General features: G+C 40.7%; 1 protein-coding gene across 1 annotated transcript in view; it reads right to left on the reverse strand.

Moving 5' to 3' along the window:
- The window catches only part of LOC128646843 (sushi domain-containing protein 1), a 377,381-nt gene that overhangs the window by 46,655 nt on the left and 304,721 nt on the right, over positions 1-26,005 (reverse strand). Inside the window, exon 8 of the mRNA XM_053699643.1 lies at positions 19,297-19,552. Coding sequence (XP_053555618.1) covers positions 19,297-19,552 — 256 coding nt within the window. The remainder of the gene's footprint in view (positions 1-19,296; positions 19,553-26,005) is intronic.

Below are 26,005 nucleotides of genomic sequence, written 5' to 3' on the forward strand. Positions count from 1 at the left end.
GTCTAACGCTCACTTTTCAGCCGCGACTTTTCCATACCGCAGTTCCCTTACGTTAATTGCGTATCCTATCTTTTCAATGGGATATTTCTAACGCCGGTATTTAGAGTCGTTTCTGAAGTGAGCGTTAGACATCTAACGACAAGACTCCAGCCGCAGGAAAATAGCAGGAGTTAAGAGCTTTCTGGGCTAACGCCGGTTCATAAAGCTCTTAACTACTGTACCCTAAAGTTCACTAACACCCATAAACTACTTATGTACCCCTAAACCGAGGTCCCCCCACATCGCCGCCACTCGATTAAATTTTTTTAACCCCTAATCTGCCGACCGCCACCTACGTTATACTTATGTACCCCTAATCTGCTGCCCCTAACCCCGCCGACCCCTGAATTATATTTATTAACCCCTAACCTGCCCCCCACAACGTCGCCGACACCTGCCTACACTTATTAACCCCTAATCTGCCGAGCGGACCTGAGCGCTACTATAATAAAGTTATTAACCCCTAATCCGCCTCACTAACCCTATCATAAATAGTATTAACCCCTAATCTGCCCTCCCTAACATCGCCGACACCTAACTTCAATTATTAACCCCTAATCTGACGACCGGAGCTCACCGCTACTATAATAAATGGATTAACCCCTAAAGCTAATTCTAACCCTAACACTAACACCCCCCTAAATTAAATATAATTTTAATCTAACGAAATTAATTAACTCTTATTAAATAAATTATTCCTATTTAAAGCTAAATACTTACCTGTAAAATAAACCCTAATATAGCTACAATATAAATTATAATTATATTATAGCTATTTTAGGATTAATATTTATTTTACAGGCAACTTTGTATTTATTTTAACCAGGTACAATAGCTATTAAATAGTTAAGAACTATTTAATAGTTACCTAGTTAAAATAATAACAAAATTACCTGTAAAATAAGTCCTAACCTAAGTTATAATTAAACCTAACACTACCCTATCAATAAATTAATTAAATAAAATACCTACAATTACCTACAATAAAACCTAACACTACACTATCAATAAATAAATTAAATACAATTTCTACAAATAACTACAATTACATAAACTAACTAAAGTACAAAAAATAAAAAAGAACTAAGTTACAAAAAATAAAAAAATATTTACAAACATAAGAAAAATATTACAACAATTTTAAACTAATTACACCTACTCTAAGCCCCCTAATAAAATAACAAAGACCCCCAAAATAAAAAATGCCCTACCCTATTCTAAATTAATAAATGTAAAAGCTCTTTTACCTTACCAGCCCTGAACAGGGCCCTTTGCGGGGCATGCCCAAGAAAATCAGCTCTTTTGCCTGTAAAAAAAAACATACAATACCCCCCCCCCAACATTACAACCCACCACCCACATACCCCTAATCTAACCCAAACCCCCCTTAAATAAACCTAACACTAAGCCCCTGAAGATCATCCTACCTTGTCTTCACCATACCAGGTTCACCGATCCGTCCTGGCATCCGGTGCTGAAGAGGTCCAGAAGAGGCTCCAAAGTCTTCCTCCTATCCGGCAAGAAGAGGACATCCGGACCGGCAAACATCTTCTCCTTATAAGTGAATTAGGTGTGAACCACTACAGTGTGACTACAGGGGCGCGATCCGATGTACTGCATAGTTTTCGGCGCAAGCGAGGGAACCCGCGCCGCCCATAATTTCACCTCGCACATCGGGCTATCCAGTATATGGCGCCGTCAGATGCTAAAATGGCGTAAGTAGGACAAACTGGCGTTGTTCCGAAAAGTGCGCAAATACACATTTTAGTCGTCGCAAGTACTTACGCCAGTGTTTTGTTCACATAAAGTCTCAATAAAGTGTAGTTTTATGCAAATTTGGCTAAGACTCGTAAAAATTGCCTGCGACTCCATCTAAAACTGCGCAACATAATTACGCTATTCAAAAGTCATATATAAACCCATGTGCAGCTGCCATTTTCTTCAGTGTGTATGGATGGTTCGTTGAGCTACAGCACACTACAGTGAGTTTAGGATTAGTAAGAGTAGTGAGAGAGGCGCAGCATAATAGTTAGTTAAGTCGGATTTTTGTTTGGGTAAGCTTGTACATTTACTTACACTTATTTTTACATATTGCACACATATTGCATACATACATATACAAAATACACAACACTTTCTTTTTCTAACACCTCACACATTTTATTTCAATTTTACAGTGTGATAGGCTGAGTGTTTGGTTGTGATTATGTGTGATTGAACTGGGAGTGAGTGTGTGAGTAGTTTGAGGATGGCAGGGAGAGGTAGAGCGGAGGGGAGGAGGGGAGCGGAGTTGCAGGGAGAGGAGTATTGTAGCAGACAGGAGGAGCAGCCGGGTCCCCTTCAGGGAGTTAGTGGAGTGGGGAGAGGGAGAGTTAGAAGGGATGATGGGAGGGGAGATGCCCAGAGACCAGGCACACTTAGAAGAGGGACAGAGGGTGCACATGGGGACAGAAGGGGGGAGGAGGGAGAGGATAGGGAGGAACCCACACCAGGGACATCCCAGGGAGGAAGCCAGGTGGCCACAGAGGAGGAGCGCATGAGATGCCCAAACTTCTCATTTGATGAGAATGTTGCGCTAGTTTAGGCCATCATGGACAACCACAGTGCCCTCTTTGGCCAGGAGAAGGGCAAAGGCTTTGATCGGAACAGCCAATAGAATGCAAGCTCAATCTGATTGGCTGATTGGATCAGCCAATCGGATTGAACTTGATTCTGATTGGCTGATTCCATCAGCCAATCAGAATATTCCTACCTTAATTCCGATTGGCTGATAGAATCCTATCAGCCAATCGGAATTCGAGGGACGCCATCTTGGATGACGTCCCTTAAAGGAACCGTCATTCGTCGGGAGACACAGAAAGAAGAGGATGGATCCGCGTCGGCTGATTCAAGATGGACCCGCTCCGCACCGGATGGAAGAAGATCAAAGATGCCGCTTGGAGAAGATGTTTGCCGGTCCGGATGTCCTCTTCTTGCCGGATAGGAGGAAGACTTTGGAGCCTCTTCTGGACCTCTTCAGCACCGGATGCCAAGACGGATCGGTGAACCTGGTATGGTGAAGACAAGGTAGGATGATCTTCAGGGGCTTAGTGTTAGGTTTATTTAAGGGGGGTTTGGGTTAGATTAGGGGTATGTGGGTGGTGGGTTGTAATGTTGGGGGGGGGTATTGTATGTTTTTTTTTACAGGCAAAAGAGCTGATTTTCTTGGGGCATGCCCCGCAAAGGGCCCTGTTCAGGGCTGGTAAGGTAAAAGAGCTTTTACATTTATTAATTTAGAATAGGGTAGGGCATTTTTTATTTTGGGGGTCTTTGTTATTTTATTAGGGGGCTTAGAGTAGGTGTAATTAGTTTAAAATTGTTGTAATATTTTTCTTATGTTTGTAAATATTTTTTTATTTTTTGTAACTTAGTTCTTTTTTATTTTTTGTACTTTAGTTAGTTTATGTAATTGTAGTTATTTGTAGAAATTGTATTTAATTTATTTATTGATAGTGTAGTGTTAGGTTTTATTGTAGGTAATTGTAGGTATTTTATTTAATTAATTTATTGATAGGGTAGTGTTAGGTTTAATTATAACTTAGGTTAGGACTTATTTTACAGGTAATTTTGTTATTATTTTAACTAGGTAACTATTATATAGTTCTTAACTATTTAATAGCTATTGTACCTGGTTAAAATAAATACAAAGTTGCCTGTAAAATAAATATTAATCCTAAAATAGCTATAATATAATTATAATTTATATTGTAGCTATATTAGGGTTTATTTTACAGGTAAGTATTTAGCTTTAAATAAGAATAATTTATTTAATAAGAGTTAATTAATTTCGTTAGATGTAAATTATATTTAAGTTAGGGGGGTGTTAGTGTTAGGGTTAGACTTAGCTTTAGGGGTTAATCCATTTATTATAGTAGCGATGAGCTCCGGTCGGCAGATTAGGGGTTAATACTTGAAGTTAGGTGTCGGCGATGTTAGGGAGGGCAGATTAGGGGTTAATACTATTTATTATAGGGTTAGTGAGGTGGATTAGGGGTTAATAACTTTATTATAGTAGCGCTCAGGTCCGCTCGGCAGATTAGGGGTTAATAAGTGTAGGCAGGTGTCGGCGACGTTGAGGGGGGCAGATTAGGGGTTAATAAATATAATATAGGGGTCGGCGGTGTTAGGGGCAGCAGATTAGGGGTACATAGGGATAACGTAGGTTGCGGCGGTGTACGGAGCGGAAGATTAGGGGTTAAAAATAATATGCAGGGGTCAGCGATAGCGGGGGCGGCAGATTAGCGGTTAATAAGTGTAAGGTTAGGGGTGTATAGACTCGGGGTACATGTTAGAGTGTTAGGTGCAGACGTAGGAAGTGTTTCCCCATAGGAAACAATGGGGCTGCGTTAGGAGCTGAACGCTGCTTTTTTGCAGGTGTTAGGTTTTTTTACAGCTCAAACAGCCCCATTGTTTCCTATGGGAGAATCGTGCACGAGCACGTTTTTTAGGCTGGCCGCGTCCGTAAGCAACTCTGGTATCGAGAGTTGCATTTGTGGTAAAAATGCTCTACGCTCCTTTTTTGGAGCCTAACGCAGCATTTTTTTGAACTCTCGATACCAGAGTTAATTTTATGCTGCGGCCAGAAAAAAGCCTGCGGAGCGTTAACAGCCCATCTACCGCCAAACTCCAAATCTAGGCCTATGTGATTTAAAATGGAGGTTTATTCAACCTTGAATTTATAGCTCTAAAATGGATGCTCCTTGCAATTTAAAGTGCGTATGTCTAAACTCTTGTATAACAGATTATCAAGGCCACATTGTTGTAGATAGAAAAAGCTAGACAAGTTTTTTTGATGTTAAAATGATGCTAAAAATACATATAAAAAGAAAACAATAAATGATGACGTCATCCAAATAAAAAACTATAAAAACACCTTGTTGTAAACATGAGGCAGGTGACTGACAGGATATTATAGAGCATTTCTAAGGATAAGATTTGGTTGCAAAGAAGTCATTTCGAGTGGTATGTAACAATTGTTATTGAAAGCAAGTTTAAACTAATAGTCTTTTAACTCTGTGTGTATATTGGATTTAAATGAATTTAATTTTATATTACTTCTGTAAGCTGATTTTTCTGTATAATAAAAATTTATTTTTAAACAATGTTATCTACTCAAGTACCATTTCTTTATTGTACTCAAAACTTTATTTGTAAGAAATGAGACCTGTTTCACTGATATAACATTTAAAGTTCAGTGCTTGGAATTTATATTTCAAAATAACTGTGCTTTAAGACCTTATAAGTGAATTAGGTGTGAACCACTACAGTGTGACTACAGGGGCGCGATCCGATGTACTGCATAGTTTTCGGCGCAAGCGAGGGAACCCGCGCCGCCCATAATTTCACCTCGCACATCGGGCTATCCAGTATATGGCGCCGTCAGATGCTAAAATGGCGTAAGTAGGACAAACTGGCGTTGTTCCGAAAAGTGCGCAAATACATATTTTAGTCGTCGCAAGTACTTACGCCAGTGTTTTGTTCACGTAAAGTCTCAATAAAGTGTAGTTTTATGCAAATTTGGCTAAGACTCGTAAAAATTACCTGCGACTCCATCTAAAACTGCGCAACATAATTACGCTATTCAAAAGTCATATATAAACCCATGTGCAGCTGCCATTTTCTTCAGTGTGTATGGATGGTTCGTTGAGCTACAGCACACTACAGTGAGTTTAGGATTAGTAAGAGTAGTGAGAGAGGCGCAGCATAATAGTTAGTTAAGTCGGATTTTTGTTTGGGTAAGCTTGTACATTTACTTACACTTATTTTTACATATTGCACACATATTGCATACATACATATACAAAATACACAACACTTTCTTTTTCTAACACCTCACACATTTTATTTCAATTTTACAGTGTGATAGGCTGAGTGTTTGGTTGTGATTATGTGTGATTGAACTGGGAGTGAGTGTGTGAGTAGTTTGAGGATGGCAGGGAGAGGTAGAGCGGAGGGGAGGAGGGGAGCGGAGTTGCAGGGAGAGGAGTATTGTAGCAGACAGGAGGAGCAGCCGGGTCCCCTTCAGGGAGTTAGTGGAGTGGGGAGAGGGAGAGTTAGAAGGGATGATGGGAGGGGAGATGCCCAGAGACCAGGCACACTTAGAAGAGGGACAGAGGGTGCACATGGGGACAGAAGGGGGGAGGAGGGAGAGGATAGGGAGGAACCCACACCAGGGACATCCCAGGGAGGAAGCCAGGTGGCCACAGAGGAGGAGCGCATGAGATGCCCAAACTTCTCATTTGATGAGAATGTTGCGCTAGTTTAGGCCATCATGGACAACCACAGTGCCCTCTTTGGCCAGGAGAAGGGCAAAGGCTTTGATCGGAACAGCCAATAGAATGCAAGCTCAATCTGATTGGCTGATTGGATCAGCCAATCGGATTGAACTTGATTCTGATTGGCTGATTCCATCAGCCAATCAGAATATTCCTACCTTAATTCCGATTGGCTGATAGAATCCTATCAGCCAATCGGAATTCGATGGACGCCATCTTGGATGACGTCCCTTAAAGGAACCGTCATTCGTCGGGAGACACAGAAAGAAGAGGATGGATCCGCGTCGGCTGATTCAAGATGGACCCGCTCCGCACCGGATGGAAGAAGATCAAAGATGCCGCTTGGAGAAGATGTTTGCCGGTCCGGATGTCCTCTTCTTGCCGGATAGGAGGAAGACTTTGGAGCCTCTTCTGGACCTCTTCAGCACCGGATGCCAAGACGGATCGGTGAACCTGGTATGGTGAAGACAAGGTAGGATGATCTTCAGGGGCTTAGTGTTAGGTTTATTTAAGGGGGGTTTGGGTTAGATTAGGGGTATGTGGGTGGTGGGTTGTAATGTTGGGGGGGGGTATTGTATGTTTTTTTTTACAGGCAAAAGAGCTGATTTTCTTGGGGCATGCCCCGCAAAGGGCCCTGTTCAGGGCTGGTAAGGTAAAAGAGCTTTTACATTTATTAATTTAGAATAGGGTAGGGCATTTTTTATTTTGGGGGTCTTTGTTATTTTATTAGGGGGCTTAGAGTAGGTGTAATTAGTTTAAAATTGTTGTAATATTTTTCTTATGTTTGTAAATATTTTTTTATTTTTTGTAACTTAGTTCTTTTTTATTTTTTGTACTTTAGTTAGTTTATGTAATTGTAGTTATTTGTAGAAATTGTATTTAATTTATTTATTGATAGTGTAGTGTTAGGTTTTATTGTAGGTAATTGTAGGTATTTTATTTAATTAATTTATTGATAGGGTAGTGTTAGGTTTAATTATAACTTAGGTTAGGACTTATTTTACAGGTAATTTTGTTATTATTTTAACTAGGTAACTATTATATAGTTCTTAACTATTTAATAGCTATTGTACCTGGTTAAAATAAATACAAAGTTGCCTGTAAAATAAATATTAATCCTAAAATAGCTATAATATAATTATAATTTATATTGTAGCTATATTAGGGTTTATTTTACAGGTAAGTATTTAGCTTTAAATAAGAATAATTTATTTAATAAGAGTTAATTAATTTCGTTAGATGTAAATTATATTTAAGTTAGGGGGGTGTTAGTGTTAGGGTTAGACTTAGCTTTAGGGGTTAATCCATTTATTATAGTAGCGATGAGCTCCGGTCGGCAGATTAGGGGTTAATACTTGAAGTTAGGTGTCGGCGATGTTAGGGAGGGCAGATTAGGGGTTAATACTATTTATTATAGGGTTAGTGAGGTGGATTAGGGGTTAATAACTTTATTATAGTAGCGCTCAGGTCCGCTCGGCAGATTAGGGGTTAATAAGTGTAGGCAGGTGTCGGCGACGTTGAGGGGGGCAGATTAGGGGTTAATAAATATAATATAGGGGTCGGCGGTGTTAGGGGCAGCAGATTAGGGGTACATAGGGATAACGTAGGTTGCGGCGGTGTACGGAGCGGAAGATTAGGGGTTAAAAATAATATGCAGGGGTCAGCGATAGCGGGGGCGGCAGATTAGCGGTTAATAAGTGTAAGGTTAGGGGTGTATAGACTCGGGGTACATGTTAGAGTGTTAGGTGCAGACGTAGGAAGTGTTTCCCCATAGGAAACAATGGGGCTGCGTTAGGAGCTGAACGCTGCTTTTTTGCAGGTGTTAGGTTTTTTTACAGCTCAAACAGCCCCATTGTTTCCTATGGGAGAATCGTGCACGAGCACGTTTTTTAGGCTGGCCGCGTCCGTAAGCAACTCTGGTATCGAGAGTTGCATTTGTGGTAAAAATGCTCTACGCTCCTTTTTTGGAGCCTAACGCAGCATTTTTTTGAACTCTCGATACCAGAGTTAATTTTATGCTGCGGCCAGAAAAAAGCCTGCGGAGCGTTAACAGCCCATCTACCGCCAAACTCCAAATCTAGGCCTATGTGATTTAAAATGGAGGTTTATTCAACCTTGAATTTATAGCTCTAAAATGGATGCTCCTTGCAATTTAAAGTGCGTATGTCTAAACTCTTGTATAACAGATTATCAAGGCCACATTGTTGTAGATAGAAAAAGCTAGACAAGTTTTTTTGATGTTAAAATGATGCTAAAAATACATATAAAAAGAAAACAATAAATGATGACGTCATCCAAATAAAAAACTATAAAAACACCTTGTTGTAAACATGAGGCAGGTGACTGACAGGATATTATAGAGCATTTCTAAGGATAAGATTTGGTTGCAAAGAAGTCATTTCGAGTGGTATGTAACAATTGTTATTGAAAGCAAGTTTAAACTAATAGTCTTTTAACTCTGTGTGTATATTGGATTTAAATGAATTTAATTTTATATTACTTCTGTAAGCTGATTTTTCTGTATAATAAAAATTTATTTTTAAACAATGTTATCTACTCAAGTACCATTTCTTTATTGTACTCAAAACTTTATTTGTAAGAAATGAGACCTGTTTCACTGATATAACATTTAAAGTTCAGTGCTTGGAATTTATATTTCAAAATAACTGTGCTTTAAGACCTTATAAGTGAATTAGGTGTGAACCACTACAGTGTGACTACAGGGGCGCGATCCGATGTACTGCATAGTTTTCGGCGCAAGCGAGGGAACCCGCGCCGCCCATAATTTCACCTCGCACATCGGGCTATCCAGTATATGGCGCCGTCAGATGCTAAAATGGCGTAAGTAGGACAAACTGGCGTTGTTCCGAAAAGTGCGCAAATACATATTTTAGTCGTCGCAAGTACTTACGCCAGTGTTTTGTTCACGTAAAGTCTCAATAAAGTGTAGTTTTATGCAAATTTGGCTAAGACTCGTAAAAATTACCTGCGACTCCATCTAAAACTGGGCAACATAATTACGCTATTCAAAAGTCATATATAAACCCATGTGCAGCTGCCATTTTCTTCAGTGTGTATGGATGGTTCGTTGAGCTACAGCACACTACAGTGAGTTTAGGATTAGTAAGAGTAGTGAGAGAGGCGCAGCATAATAGTTAGTTAAGTCGGATTTTTGTTTGGGTAAGCTTGTACATTTACTTACACTTATTTTTACATATTGCACACATATTGCATACATACATATACAAAATACACAACACTTTCTTTTTCTAACACCTCACACATTTTATTTCAATTTTACAGTGTGATAGGCTGAGTGTTTGGTTGTGATTATGTGTGATTGAACTGGGAGTGAGTGTGTGAGTAGTTTGAGGATGGCAGGGAGAGGTAGAGCGGAGGGGAGGAGGGGAGCGGAGTTGCAGGGAGAGGAGTATTGTAGCAGACAGGAGGAGCAGCCGGGTCCCCTTCAGGGAGTTAGTGGAGTGGGGAGAGGGAGAGTTAGAAGGGATGATGGGAGGGGAGATGCCCAGAGACCAGGCACACTTAGAAGAGGTTATAGTGAAAAAGTGGGGCTATCCCTGATGACCTATCGATTGCCTTCTGTGTAGGTCAAACATGTAATAATGTTCGTCTAGATATAGCTTTACAGCAGCATAACACAAGTCACTGTTGGGCACACATATCTTGACAAATATATAGAAGCGTTCCTCTGTTAGCGTTCAGTCCCCCTCGGTGACAAGCCAATGTAAACCCGCAAAGCAAAGTACATATAGAAATGTTAGTGCGCTCACCTCGTATCCAAACCAGGCTGGCCTCCGAACCCTTCTCTTATACGGCTAATGCCTGATCATTCACCGGCCTCAGGGATAGTCACAGCACTGCAAACTTGTGACCACTCCCCACGCTAACCCAGCGTGGCCGCTTAGCTGGATGATACAACTTCAATCAAGCCGCGTTCAGAGGGAAAGGAGGAAGGTGACGTCAGCGGGATGGCTTGTGAATATCCAAGCATATCTCACATGTTCTGGGTGGCTACTTGCAGCATGGAGGAGTGTATTCCCAGATATTGGTTTGCGATACACAGTAGAATCAATAATACCGTCCTCTCTACCCTTGAGAGTCAAGTCCAAAAAATTAATGGACTCTGAATTGCATTCAAATGTAAACCGCAAGCCATCACTGTTATTATTGAGATAGTTTACAAACTCTGGAATTAGATTTTGGGGACCATTCCAGATTAGCAACAGGTCATCGATAAAATGTTTATACATTATGATGTACTGACGGTAGGGATTTCCCTCTCCAAAGATGTGGATCATTTCCCACCACCCTAACACCAAATTGGCATAGGATGGTGCGAATTTGGCTCCCATGGCCGTACCACACCTTTGGAGGAAGAAATCCCCCTCAAAACGAAAGAAGTTATGCGTAAGCAAAAACCTGGCCATCTCCAGAATAAATTTCTGGAATCCTTCAGAATATTTCGTGAAGTGAAGTAAGAAAAACTGTAGAGCTTTCAATCCCATAGAATGGGGAATGGAAGAGTACAGTGAGACTGCATCAATAGTAAGCCATGTGTATTCCCTATTCCAAGTAATGTTTTGAACCAAATTCAATACATGTTTAGTATCCTGGATATGGGAATGTAATGAAAATACCAAGGGTTGCAACAAAGCATCTAACCATTCGGATGCATGTTCTAAGAGTGAGTCGATGCCACTTATAATGGGCCTGCCCTGTACATTGGAGAGGGATTTATGAACCTTTGGTAGATGATGGAACCAAGGGGTCTTGGGATGTTCTACTATCAAGTAATCCATAGTCTGACGATCAATGTAACCTCCCTGGACTCCATCATCCAAAAGGCTAATCAAATCTTTTTTAAAAGTAGGTGTAGGGTCACCTGACAATCTATAATATTCATCAACATTATATAGCTGTCTGTGTGCCTCTGCAATGTACATGGCACGGTCCATAACCACGACAGAACCACCTTTGTCTGCCGGACGAATGACCAGGGAATCATTGTGTTCTAGTGATACCAAAGCCTCCCTTTGTGTTTTAGTCAAGTTGTGTTTTCTACCTGTTCTTTCATTGGAAATACTGTGTCCTAAAGATACTAAATCTCTCTCAACCCTAGCATGAAAAGTTTCCAGTATCGTACCCCTAGATTGTACTGGGTAAAAAGAGGATTTACTCCTAAATTTTGGTCCACTTACTACGGTATCAGAGTCAATCCTAGCCTCAGACTCAAGCATTTGTAATGCAACAATATCACAGGATTCTGAAAAATTAAAGATGTTATCCTGTGAAGGAATTTGATTGGTCTGATGTATAGGTTCACTCTGAGCAATACCAGAAGTGTGAAAATGTTTCTTAAGAGTAAGATTTCTCACCAATCTATTTACATCTATCATTGTTTGAAATACATTAAAATCTGATGTAGGTGCAAAACCAAGGCCTAGACTTAATACATATTCCTGCTCACAATTAAGTATTGTGCCAGACAGGTTGATCACATTGATATTTCTGTTTACTTGTATTTGCTTTGGGGACGACCTCCCCTCAGCTGATACATCTCTCGATTTAATGACTTTTGTTGAACTGTACCTTCCCCCGTTTTTGAGTGTACCTGGGGAAAAACCTGTTCTAATTCTAATTGTGATGTGTCAGACCCAATGGCTGGATTAGATGGATTCATATGTGTAACAGTAGTGTCATTAGGTCTAACAATAGTATCCTTAGGTCTAACCTGTAGTTCTTGTGTAGGGTTAGCATCTAAATAGTGTGAGGAGGCCACTATTACCTGTGTACTTGGCTCTGTGACATTGGAACCACTATTTGTATCAGCAGAAATGACAGAAGAATCTACTTGGGTCTTATCATCCGAAGAATAGTCAGTCTCAGAATCTGAAAAAGTGACTGACTTACTTCTTCTTCTGTTTTTTCTGCCTTTTTTATTTTTATTATTGTTATTGTTATTTCTTACTTTGGGCTGATTACGTCTATATTCATTTCTAACTCTCCTGTTCCAAATGTACACAGAGCCTGAGTCGTAGTCTGTCTTGTCACGCATAAACTTTAAATGTTTGTTTTCCATAATCTGTGATTTGCCTTGTGCCACTATGTGTTGTAATATTTTGTCATACTTTACAAAGTTTGGTTCAAGACATCTTTTGTTCATCTCTATCTGTAATTCAGCAATATCCTTCCTAATTTTTAACAAATCCTGTGATCTATATTTTACCAGCATAAACAATAACCTAGAGGAGCATTCGGACAAAATATCATTCCATGTGTTAATAAAGTCCGTATCATTTAAGTCTATATCAAAAGTTGGAAATTTATAGACTCGCAACCCTCTGGGTATCATTTTGGCCTTCATGTAACTCTCAAAAGTCCAGATGTCCCACTGTGCTTTCAACTCTTTCAGCAATAGACCCTCCATTTGATCAAATAGAGTTCCTAAAGTAAGGGCACCTTTATCTTCCGAGAAAATAAGGTCACAGTCCGAAGTATCCTTGTAGCGCACTGTGTCAGGTCTTAATGCAAAAAACTGAGGTGTAACCTGTTGTGTTCCTTCCATATTGAGCAGAATATAGTATTCGGTCAAAGATAAACCCCTATGATACCACCAGTAGTATCCAATATGAAAATGTTATAGTGAAAAAGTGGGGCTATCCCTGATGACCTATCGATTGCCTTCTGTGTAGGTCAAACATGTAATAATGTTCGTCTAGATATAGCTTTACAGCAGCATAACACAAGTCACTGTTGGGCACACATATCTTGACAAATATATAGAAGCGTTCCTCTGTTAGCGTTCAGTCCCCCTCGGTGACAAGCCAATGTAAACCCGCAAAGCAAAGTACATATAGAAATGTTAGTGCGCTCACCTCGTATCCAAACCAGGCTGGCCTCCGAACCCTTCTCTTATACGGCTAATGCCTGATCATTCACCGGCCTCAGGGATAGTCACAGCACTGCAAACTTGTGACCACTCCCCACGCTAACCCAGCGTGGCCGCTTAGCTGGATGATACAACTTCAATCAAGCCGCGTTCAGAGGGAAAGGAGGAAGGTGACGTCAGCGGGATGGCTTGTGAATATCCAATCCGGACCGGCAAATGGAGGTGTGTGGCCCAAACTTCAATTGGGATTGGATGTATATCCACGGTAACTCCAAAGTGGTTGTGATGGTGCTTGGTAAAAGCTAAATGATGTCTGCTCTATATGGTAACGGACTATCCTGGCTGGTGAAATCACAGGATAAATCAAAAAGGTTCGGACAGTCCGTAATAAAAATTCAATCCTTTATTGTGAAATAATTAAAATATAGGAACACACAGGAGTAACAGAGTAGGTGTATTACCTAAACTGGCTTACGCGTTTCGGCGTTAGCCGTAGTCATAGCCATAGGTGTAGGGCGTAACCCCTGCCTTATATAATACGTGTTAAGACATCATTGGTTAACAAAAATCAAATTAAAAACAAGAAAGAGAAGAATACACTTACTCATTATTAAGACCGTTCACAGATACAATTGTTACAAGGCATTATACTCAGGAACAACTATTAGAACCAAATAATCATTGTAGTTATAACTATGTGTATATCAGTGGAAATATACTATCTCTTTACGTCACCTATGGGACAATGTTTGAAATTGACACACACTTTAGGTTCAAGATTGGCACCCACACAGTTGAAACAAATAAGTAACTCTGATTCATCCTGGTTAAGACATCAAGGTATGTTTAGGTGCGGGCGTAGAAAATGTAGGCCCTGTGACTTTGCACAGATCACCACAGACTTTAGATCGTGTGTCACAGGGGAAAGCTTTGGTATAAAATCTTGTCTAAATTGTACCACTGAATGCATTGTATATCTTTTGGAATGCACTCTTTGTTGCAAACAATATGTAGGACTCACTGAAAGGGATGCTAATTCTAGGATCAGAGAACATCTGTCCACACTGTCACTAGGTAAGGCTGCCACACCTCTGGTGCAGCATTTTGCCACCATGCACAATAAAAATGTTAACTCCCTTAGATGGTGTATTATTGAAAGAATAGTAACACCAAAAAGAGGAGGTAATAAAGAACGGATTTTGGCTAAGAGAGAGATGTACTGGATTTTTAAATTGGAGACACGAATCCCTAAAGGTCTTAATTCCAAATATGACCTAATCAATTTTTGGGAATAATTACATCCACCGTACATCTCTCTCTTGTTTCAATGCTGCCAAACTATGTTGATTGTAAATAATGGGCCACATATATTGAATGAATATTTGTGTCACTTAGCTAAGATTTTGTCAGATGAAGTCTGGACTTAAGTCGCCTCAAGATATATGTATTATTTAGCATATATTTTCATATTAGCGATATAGTATACCAAGAGGCTTGGGACCTATTCCAGATTTAGTACCAAATAATTACACAATATTCACAGGTTCTATTGTTCATCTCTATTTCTATCTCTAATTTCTAATTTATAATTCACATTATTCAGGAACAACAAAGATGTATCGCAAATATATATATATTAACTATGTTATGATTATGCAGTGTCTTGGTGTGTAAATTTCTATTCATATATTGACATGTGTAACTGTTTACTTACAAAATCAATGTTTAGTATGTGAAGAGGCTCTTATATACATTGGTATACATTAAAATACAGGCCCGTGTCAATTTCAAACATTGTCCCATAGGTGACGTAAAGAGATAGTATATTTCCACTGATATACACATAGTTATAACTACAATGATTATTTGGTTCTAATAGTTGTTCCTGAGTATAATGCCTTGTAACAATTGTATCTGTGAACGGTCTTAATAATGAGTAAGTGTATTCTTCTCTTTCTTGTTTTTAATTTGATTTTTGTTAACCAATGATGTCTTAACACGTATTATATAAGGCAGGGGTTACGCCCTACACCTATGGCTATGACTACGGCTAACGCCGAAACGCGTAAGCCAGTTTAGGTAATACACCTACTCTGTTACTCCTGTGTGTTCCTATATTTTAATTATTTCACAATAAAGGATTGAATTTTTATTACGGACTGTCCGAACCTTTTTGATTTACACTTAGAAGAGGGACAGAGGGTGCACATGGGGACAGAAGGGGGGAGGAGGGAGAGGATAGGGAGGAACCCACACCAGGGACATCCCAGGGAGGAAGCCAGGTGGCCACAGAGGAGGAGCGCATGAGATGCCCAAACTTCTCATTTGATGAGAATGTTGCGCTAGTTTAGGCCATCATGGACAACCACAGTGCCCTCTTTGGCCAGGAGAAGGGCAAAGGCTTTGCCCGAAGGCGTAAGGAAGCATGGTTGGCGGTAGAGGATGCTGTAAACAGTGTGGCCCCACAGAGGAGGACTTTCGAGGGACTTAAAAAAAGGTGGAACGATTGCAAGAGGCGGGTGAAAGAGAAGATGGGCCAGGAAGCCATGCACCAGAGGGGAACAGGCGGTGGTCCACCCTTGGAAGCAGAATACAACATCTGGCAGGAGATGATACGCAGGTCCCTGAGCATCACAGCAGTCCGTGGACTTCCAGGGGCTCGTGACACAGGGGTTGCAACCACAGCACCTCATGCTGGTGAGTAACATCCCACACACCAGTATGATATGTATTTGAGATATAACATTCTTTAATGTCGCACATTCATGTACACAATGAGGAGCATGGTATTTGGCCTACTAACAAAAACATCTACAATTATATTTCACATTAATGCTACTTAACACAATGCAATTCATGATATGAGGTGGAATAGTGCAATACTAACATGTCTCAGAGTAACACAGGCCACAAGCCACATGTAGAGTTTTCAGTAAATGGACACTATAGCCATCACAATACTTTTAGCTCAGAAAGCAGGATCTGTGCCTACATCAGGCTAAAGGAAATTGTGTGACCATAGTGTCACTTAAAGAACACATTTTCTCCATCACTGACATGTACACATAACTAGTATGAAACACATACCTGTATACTGTGCAGATTAAAATCCCTCATATCACAAATCACATTGTGCACATGCATGTTATACAGTTTGACATGAGAATGAGTATTGTCCCTAGCATGTATCAATGTACATTGTATGCCCACATGGACATATATATGACTGTACTAATCCCTATAATTTGACTCCTCCACAGAACCTCCTGTCACCAGGCTGCAAACAGGCATGCCACCACCTCCACCACCACCACCAGTCACAGGCATGCAGCCACCTCCACCCCCAGTCTTCAGGCAGCAACATGGACAGTATGCTCCCAAGCATCAGCAGGGTTAGATTGCCTCCGTTGAGGACCCAGAAGTGATGCCACCACCATTGTCATATGACCCCTGGCAAGATTTCTGGCTTGAGGAATAACCTTTTGGCTTTGAGGGGGAGCCAAGTCAGCCACGATGGGTCCATGTTTTTACACCCCCCCCAACACAATATCAGGCCAGTCATGGCTTTTCCACACAGGGGATGTCGCAAGATATGCAAACTGGACAGGCTGAGTGGTCACACACTAGTCGTCAATGGGACTACCAATCCAGCCTGAGAGCTCCACCATCCGCTTCCCTTGGGAAAGCTCCACCATCCGCTTCCCTTGGGAAAGCTCCACCATCCTCAGATGTCCCTGAAGCACCAGCAGCTGAAGTTGTCCCTGAAGCACCAGCAGCTGAAGTTATGCATGAAGCACCAGCAGCTGAAGTTATGCATGAAGCACCAGCAGCTGAAGTTATGCATGAAGCACCAGCAGCTGAAGTTGTCCCTGAAGCACCAGCAGCTGAAGTTGTCCCTGAAACACCAGCAGCTGAAGTTGTCCCTGAAGCACCAGCAGCTGAAGTTGTCCCTGAAGCACCAGCAGCTGAAGTTGTCCCTGAAGCACCAGCAGCTGAAGTTGTCCCTGAAGCACCAGCAGCTGAAGTTGTCCCTGAAGCACCAGCAGCTGAAGTTGTCCATGATGCACCAGCAGCTGAAGTTGTCCATGATGCACCAGCAGATAGAGCAAAACCTGCACCTAGAATCATTGCTGCTCAAGAGCCTGTAGATCCACTGTATTCTCCCCTGGGCGAGGAATACATTTCACTCCAGAGGAGGCTGATAACAAGCTGCGAGAGCATTCAAAGAGGCCAACAGAGGTTTCATAGGAGCCAAGAGAGGTTACTCAAGTGTAGCATTGAGCTGCAGAGGGACATTGCAGCCTCATTAAATGGAATTGTACAAAATCAGTCTCAGATGATGAGAATCCAGTCTGATATGGAGATGGACAACAGATGGCGGGAACAAAATCAACTCTTGGGTGTGTTGGTTGAGCACTTCACACAACAGCAGGACACTGCCTCCAGTCTTTCATCTGTGACCAGCACTTTAGCAGAATCATTTGAAGCTTCCCAAACCAGGAGAACCAGGAAATCCACTCCAGTCCCCTCTGCCCCCTCATCCAAGAAGCCGGAAAAAAAAATATTCTTATAGTTCACCATAAATCTTGTCCTCTGTTATTTACCATATAATTTTCATCCACATCCATGTGAGGGGTGTTTTAGTACACTAATATTGTTTAAACATATAATAAGGCCTGTGTGGAAATGGCCCTTAAAAGGTAATATTATCCTGTTTCTCACATAATCTTGTACTATAACTCACATCCACAATAGTTATTTATGAAGGGTACATATAGTAATATTCACTTTTAAGATGTAAATCAATGTATCTCACATCCGATATAAATTGACACATTGGTATATATAGTAGTGATGTTACTGATAGGGTAAGTATTATCAGGTGTTTTAAGGCTGCAGGTGAGAGGTTGTGGTGTCTGTGATTGGTTTGACACAATTGCAAAGAGGCAGCCTTCAAGAAGGTCTTAGAAATTATCATATGAGCCATCCTAGGTTTTGCTTTCAACTAAGAATACCAAGAGAAAAGGCAAGTGTTAGAATTAAATCTGAAAGTAGTTAGAAATAACATGCCCTATTTAAAACAAGAAGGTTTTCTTTGGACTTGACTGTCCCTTTATATATTTTGGCATCAATGCCAAGCTGTTTTAGCATTAGAATAAATTACACTCCAGTGGGTTCTAAAGAGATGAAGGTAATACAAATATGATTTCCCATTGCTCTCTCCTCCACGTATTGTTGATTGTTTTGAGAAGAAATTTAAAGTAAATAAGCAAGTAGATGTCCCCAATGTGATAAAGTACCTACAAGCTCAATCCATTTGATTATGTTGTGGCTTTAAACTATTTCAAATACACAAATAAACCTTAAAAAAGCAATATCATAGTATACTGTCCCTTTAACCTTGAGATGCTGCTTAAATGTATGTGTTTGTTAAGGCTTCCAGGGAGTTACGTTGCTTTTTTAGTCAGTGCAAGGGCTCCTGCGCCTGCAATTTGTAGCGAGATGAGAATGGAGTAGATTTTCTGAAATCTGCGCGTGTAAGGTCTTACGCTGTATATTGGATACCAAACTATGCGTGTTTTGTATGTCAGTCTATGGGTAAAAAAAATACGGGCTGAGGCAGAAATATACGTGCGTAATTTGTATGCAACGCCGTATATGTGATACCAAACCCGTGCAAAATTTGGCGTCGCCGGCTTCTGTGGGCGACGCTGCATATCGGATCGGGTCCCAGGTCTTTTGCATACTGCACTCATTTGATTTTTTTTCTAAAGACCGCTGCTCCATAATCCTGCCCGTCTGCTCTGATGAGGCGGACAGGAATAGCCGGAAATCAACCCGATTGAGTACAATCGGGTTGATTGACACCTCCCTGCTGGCTGGCCGTGAGTCTGCAGGGGGCGGCGTTGCACCAGCACCTCTTGTGAGCTGCTGGTGCAATGCTGAATACAGAGAGTGTATTTAATAGGCTGTGCTGTCATAATTCATAAGATAATATGATTAAAGATACACATTAATAAACCTATATCGCACCTGTTTCCATTGGCTTGTGACTCTCACTCCCACTGTGTAGTTGTGACCCTTTCTCAGGGGAGCATTGTAGTATTGTCCGTAATGCTGTTCATCCCCCAGAGTGAGCGTCGTAGAATTGGTGAAGTTATGTGCAGGTAGTAGTGCGGCAGTATACACAGCAGGTATCACACTGGTATTGTAGTGCGCACTCGTGTAGCGCAAGCATTCTTCACTTGCATTTACACTCCAACCAGTGAAGATAATGATCTCATAATAACTGAAAAACAAAGAGAAGGGTTTGGTTATAGCTGATTTACTAGATATGATCTGGTTTGGTTCAGTTAACCGCTGGTTACATCGAGTACAAAGTCTGTAACACAAGCAACAGTTTCCTGGATGAGTTAGGTTTACAATGTTTAAAATGTTTCTTTTTCTTACAGAATGTTACTGAGCTGGGCTATACTGTTAATTTTTTTAATCTACAATCAATGTATGTCATAAAGGATTATTCTAAAGATTTATCAGAGGACTTTTAAGGGGGATGCTAGGGGTTCTGTGCCCTCATTGATCATTGTAGGATCCAGCTGTTATCAATATAGCACAGTCATATTTCAGTAATATTAGTAATTAAATAGGGTTGTATTTGATTCTACTCTATAAAGAATGGAAAGCTGCAATTGTACCAGCTATTCTTTATGCACTTGTTTTGGGGCACTTGGTGAGACCCTGAAAGATGTCACCCATATAATTTTTTTAAATTGAAACATGGGGGGGGTAGTTATCAAACTGTCAACCTCAAATACGCTGTAATTCTGCAGCGTATTTGTGGCGAGGCTAATTCGCCTTAGTTATCAAAGGCTAGAGACCAGCAAAAGTAGAAATTAGTGACGTAAGCTTCGATCCGCCGGACTCAGTCCGACACAGATCGATTCTTACGTCACTCCAGATGTTCCGCACACAAGTGCGGCACAATCTGACTACTTTTGCTAGTTATCAAAAAACTAGCAGGTACGCTCGGCACTTTTACGGCCCAGCGTACCTGGTTTTCAATCCGCCACCCTGGAGGCGGCGGATCCCATAGGAATCAATGGGAGTCTGACCATAGCGAAAGTTCATGTTCGCTGCTGCCAGACATCCCATTGATTCCTATGGGAAACGTCTGCACCTAACACCCTAACATGTACCCCGAGTCTAAACACCCCTAATCTGCCCCCCCTACACCGCCGCAACTAAATAAAGTTATTCCCCCCTAAACCTCCACTCCCAGAGCCCACCGCAACTATAATAAACAAGTTAACCCCCTATACCGGCGCCCCCGGAGCCCCCGGCAAGCTATAATAAACATGTGAACCCCTAAACCGCCGCTCCCTGACCCCGCCGCAACTATAATATATGTATTAACCCCTAAACCGCCGCTCCCAGACCCCGCCGCCACCTACATGATACCTATTAACCCCTATCCTGCCCCCCCTACACCGTCGCCACCTATAATAAAGTTATTAACCCCTATTCTGCGATCCCGGACCTCGCCGCAACTAAATAAATAGTTTAACCCCTAAACCACCGCTCCCGGCCCCCTCCGCAACCTATATTAAATTTATTAACCCCTATCCTGCCCCCCCTACACCGTCGCCACCTATAATAAATTTATTAACCCCTATCCTGCCCCCCCTACACCGCCGCCACTATAATAAAATTATTAACCCCTAAACCTAAGTCTAACACTAAACCTAACACCCCCTAACTTAAATATTAATTAAATAAATCTAAATAATATTTCTATTATTAACTAAATGAATCCTATTTAAAACTAAATACTTATATTATAAAATAAACCCTAATATAGCTACAATATAACTAATAATTATATTGTAGCTATCTTAGGATTTATTTTTATTTTACAGGCAAATTTCAATTTATTTTAACTAGGTACAATAGCTATTAAATAGTTATTAACTATTAAAAACTATTAACTATAAAAAAAATAAGTTACAAACACTAAAAAAAATATTACAACAATTTAAAGCTAATTACACCTAATCTAAGCCCCCTAATAAAATAACAAAGCCCCCCAAAATAAAAAAATGCCCTACCCTATTCTAAATTAAAAAAGTTCAAAGCTCTTTTACCTTACCAGCCCTTAAAAGGACCTTTTGCGGGGCATGCCCCAAATAAAACAGCTCTTTTGCCTGTAAAAGAAAAATACAACCCCCCCCAATGTTAAAACCCACCACCCACATACCCCTAATCTAACCCAAACCCCCCTTAAATAAACCTAACACTACCCCCCTGAAGATCATCCTACCTTGAGTCGTCTTCACTCAGCCGAGCCACCGATGGAACCGAAGAGGAGATCCGGAGTGGCAGAAGTGATCCTCCAAGGGGCGCTGAAGAAGTCTTCCATCCGATGAAGTGATCCTCCAAGCGGCGCTGAAGAAGTCTTCCATCCGATGAAGTGATCCTCCAAGCGGCGCTGAAGAAGCCTTCCATCCGGGTGATGTCATCTTCCAAGCGGGGTCTTCAATCTTCTTTCTTCAGGATCCATCTTCATCCCGCCGACGCGGAACATCCTTCTTCCCCGACGGACTAACGACGAATGAAGGCTCCTTTAAGGGACGTCATCCAAGATGGCGTCCCTTCAATTCCGATTGGCTAATAGGATTCTATCAGCCAATCAGAATTAAGGTAGGAAAAATCTGATTGGCTGATTGAATCAGCCAATCAGATTGAGCTCGCATTCTATTGGCTGATCGGAACAGCCAATAGAATGCGAGCTTAATCTGATTGGCTGATTGGATCAGCCAATCGGATTGAACTTCAATCTGATTGGCTGATTCAATCAGCCAATCAGATTTTTCCTACCTTAATTCCGATTGGCTGATAGAATCCTATCAGCCAATCGGAATTGAAGGGACGCCATCTTGGATGACGTCCCTTAAAGGAGCCTTCATTCGTTGCTAGTCCATCGGGGAAGAAGGATGTTCCGCGTTGGCGGGATGAAGATGGATCCTGAAGAAAGAAGATTGAAGACCCCGCTTGGAAGATGACATCGCCCGGATGGAAGACTTCTTCAGCGCCACTTGGAGGATCACTTCATCGGATGGAAGACTTCATCGGATGGAAGACTTCTTCAGCGCCGCTTGGAGGATCACTTCATCGGATGGAAGACTTCTTCAGTGCCCCTTGGAGGATCACTTCTGCCGCTCCGGATCTCCTCTTCGGTTCCATTGGTGGCTCAGCTGAGTGAAGATGACTCAAGGTAGGATGATCTTCAGGGGGGTAGTGTTAGGTTTATTTAAAGGGACAGTTTACTCAAAACATTTCTCCCCTTTAATTTGTTCCCAATGATCCACTTTACCTGCTGGAGTGTATTAAATTGTTTACAAGTATATCCATTACCCTTATATTGGCATTTGAAACAGTTTATTTAGCCTGTGGTATCCCCACCCATCCTGAAAGTTTTTGGCCTCGAGGCCAAGCAGTGTTAACACAGCCAGTAGAAGAAATTACACTCCCAGTGGGTTATTGAAGAGATAAGGTAATAAAATGTTAATTTTCTATTGTTCTCTCCAAGTATTGGTGATTGGTTTATGGACAGATATAAGATAAAGAAGCAGGTATATGTACACAATGTGATAAAGTAATGAGATCTGATTATACCTACAAGCTCAACCCATTTTATTAGGTTGTGGCTTCAAAACACAAAATCAGCTAATTCATATACACAAATAAGCCTTAAAAAAGCAAATTTTATCCATTTTATACTCTGCATCGGATATTTTTTTTTATTTTAAACACATTAAGGGAAAAACTATTTTATAGTATACTGTCCCTTTAAGGGGGGTTTGGGTTAGATTAGGGGTATGTGGGTGGTGGGTTTTAACGTTGGGGGGGGGTTGTATTTTTCTTTTACAGGCAAAAGAGCTGTTTTATTTGGGGCATGCCCCGCAAAAGGCCCTTTTAAGGGCTGGTAAGGTAAAAGAGCTTTGAACTTTTTTTAATTTAAAATAGGGTAGGGCATTTTTTTATTTTGGGGGGCTTTGTTATTTTATTAGGGGACTTAGATTAGGTGTAATTAGATTAAAATTGTTGTAATATTTTTTAAATGTTTGTAACTTATTTTTTTTATTTTTTGTAACTTAGCTTTATTTATTTTTTGTACTTTAGTTTATGTAATTGTAGTTAATTGTAGTTATTTGTAGCTAATTTATTTAATTAATTTAATGATAGTGTAGTGTTAGGTTTAATTGTAACTTAGGTTAGGATTTATTTTACAGGTAATTCTGTATTTCTTTTAGCTAGGTAGTTATTAAATAGTTAATAACTATTTAATAACTATTCTAACTAGCTAAAATAAATACAAAGTTACCTTTAAAATAAATATAAATCCTAAGATAGCTACAATGTAATTATTAATTATATTGTAGCTATCTTAGGGTTTATTTTACAGGTAAGTATTTAGTTTTAAATAGGAATAATTTATTTAAGTATAGTGTAGTGTTAGGTGTAATTGTAACTTAGGTTAGTTTTTATTTTACAGGTAAATTTCTCTTTATTTTAGCTAGGTAGCTATTAAATAGTTAATAACTATTTAATAGCTATTGTACCTAGCTAAAATAAATTGAAATTTGCCTGTAAAATAAAAATAAATCCTAAGATAGCTACAATATAATTGTTATATTGTAGCTATATTAGGGTTTATTTTGAAGGGAAGTATTTAGTTTTAAATAGGAATAATTTATTTAATAATAGAAATATTATTTAGATTAATTTAATTAATATTTAAGTTAGGGGGGTGTTAGGTTTAGTGTTAGACTTAGGTTTAGGGGTTAATAATTTTATTACAGTGGCGGCGGTGTAGGGGGGGCAGGATAGGGGTTAATACATTTATTATAGGTGGCAACGGTGTAGGGGGGGGCAGGATAGGGGTTAATAAGTTTAATATAGGTGGCGGCGGGTCCGGGAGCGGCGGTTTAGGGGTTAAACTATTTATTTAGTTGCGGCGAGGTCCGGGATCAGCAGGATTGGGGTTAATAACTTTATTATAGAGGGCGGCGGTATAGGGGGGGCAGGATAGGGGTTAATAGGTATAATGTAGGTGGCGGTGGGCTCCGGGAGCGGCGGTTTAGGGGTTAATACATTTATAAGAGTTGCGGCGGGGTCTAGGAGCGGCGGTTTAGGGGTTAATACATTTATAAGAGTTGCGGCGGGGTCTAGGAGCGGCGGTTTAGGGGTTAGTAACTTTATTTAGTTGCGGGGGGCTCCGGGGGCGCCGGTATAGGGGGTAGAACAGTGTAGTTAGTGTGAGTGCTTAGTGACAGGGGTATCAATAAAGCTGTGAAAAAGCCGAAGAGCAGCGAGATCGGATGAGTGATAACTATCACAATCCGCTGCTCTTTGCCCCGTACTTGGTGCACGGCTTTTTGACAGCTTTATTGATAACTTAGGCAAACTTTTGCAGGTCCGCGGCGGCGATGGTAGGCGAGCTTAGGCGGGTGTATTGAACCGGCGAAGGCAGGTAAATTAGTTGGCTTAATACCTACCCCCCCCATGGTGTGAACTCATGCAGTGCCTGTCATTATACTTCTCTAAAAATCAACACTACAGTTAATGGCGAATTGTGTAGAATTATAAAGAGTGGGATTGAGAGAGGTATGCAGACACTGACAGTTATGTGTGTTCATGCCTTAGGCCTCTACTTATCAAGCCGTCAACTTACCTGCATTCAACGGCACCAATACGCTCGCCTAAGTTCGCCTAACATCGCTGCCGCGGACCTGAATACATTCTCCAAAATTACCAAAAAAGCTGTCAAAAAGCCACGCACCAAGTACGAAGCGATGAGCAGCGGACTGTTGTTAACTAAAAGCAGGGCCGTCTTTAATATTGACTGGGTCCTGGGCAAACATTTCCTTGGCCCCCGCCCATGCAATTTTGCTCTTAACCCCAATGTTGGGCTAATCATTAATCATAAATTGCAATATGTGAAACTGGACCTAAGCAGTACTAATAAATATATATATACCTCCACTGTGGATTAATTTGAAATATTTACTAATTAATTAATTAAATGTTGTTTTTTATTTATTTATATATATTTTTTTAAGTACATAAATATTTAATGCAATGCACGGCATTGCATAGTAAAAATCAGTGTCGGACCTAATGTCTACAGGGCCCCATGGCAAGAATTTATTTTGGGCCCCCTTAAAGCATCTCACCAGTTTTGGGACATTCACTACATATTTATTGTTTAGACAGCCACTGTACAGTAAAATTACCACTTTCATGAATACCAAGGGAATGCCTAACATACCAAACTCCCCTAACCCATACACACACACACAAACACACACTCTCCAGAGCATACACATATACATGTGTACACACACACACTCTCCAGAGCATACACATATACATGTACACACACACACACACACACACACACACTCTCCAAAGCATACACATATACATGTACACACACTCTCCAGAGCATACACATATACATGTACACACACACTCCCCAGAGCATACACATATACATGTACACACACACACTCTCCAGAGCACACACACACACTCTCCAGAGCACACACACACACTCTCCAGAGCACACACACACACACTCTCCAGAGCACACACACACACACTCTCCAGAGCACACACTCTCCAGAGCATACACATATACATGTACACACTCTCCAGAGCATACACATATACATGTACACAC

The sequence above is a fragment of the Bombina bombina genome, chromosome 2 (assembly GCF_027579735.1).
Source record: "Bombina bombina isolate aBomBom1 chromosome 2, aBomBom1.pri, whole genome shotgun sequence".
NCBI lineage: Eukaryota > Metazoa > Chordata > Amphibia > Anura > Bombinatoridae > Bombina > Bombina bombina.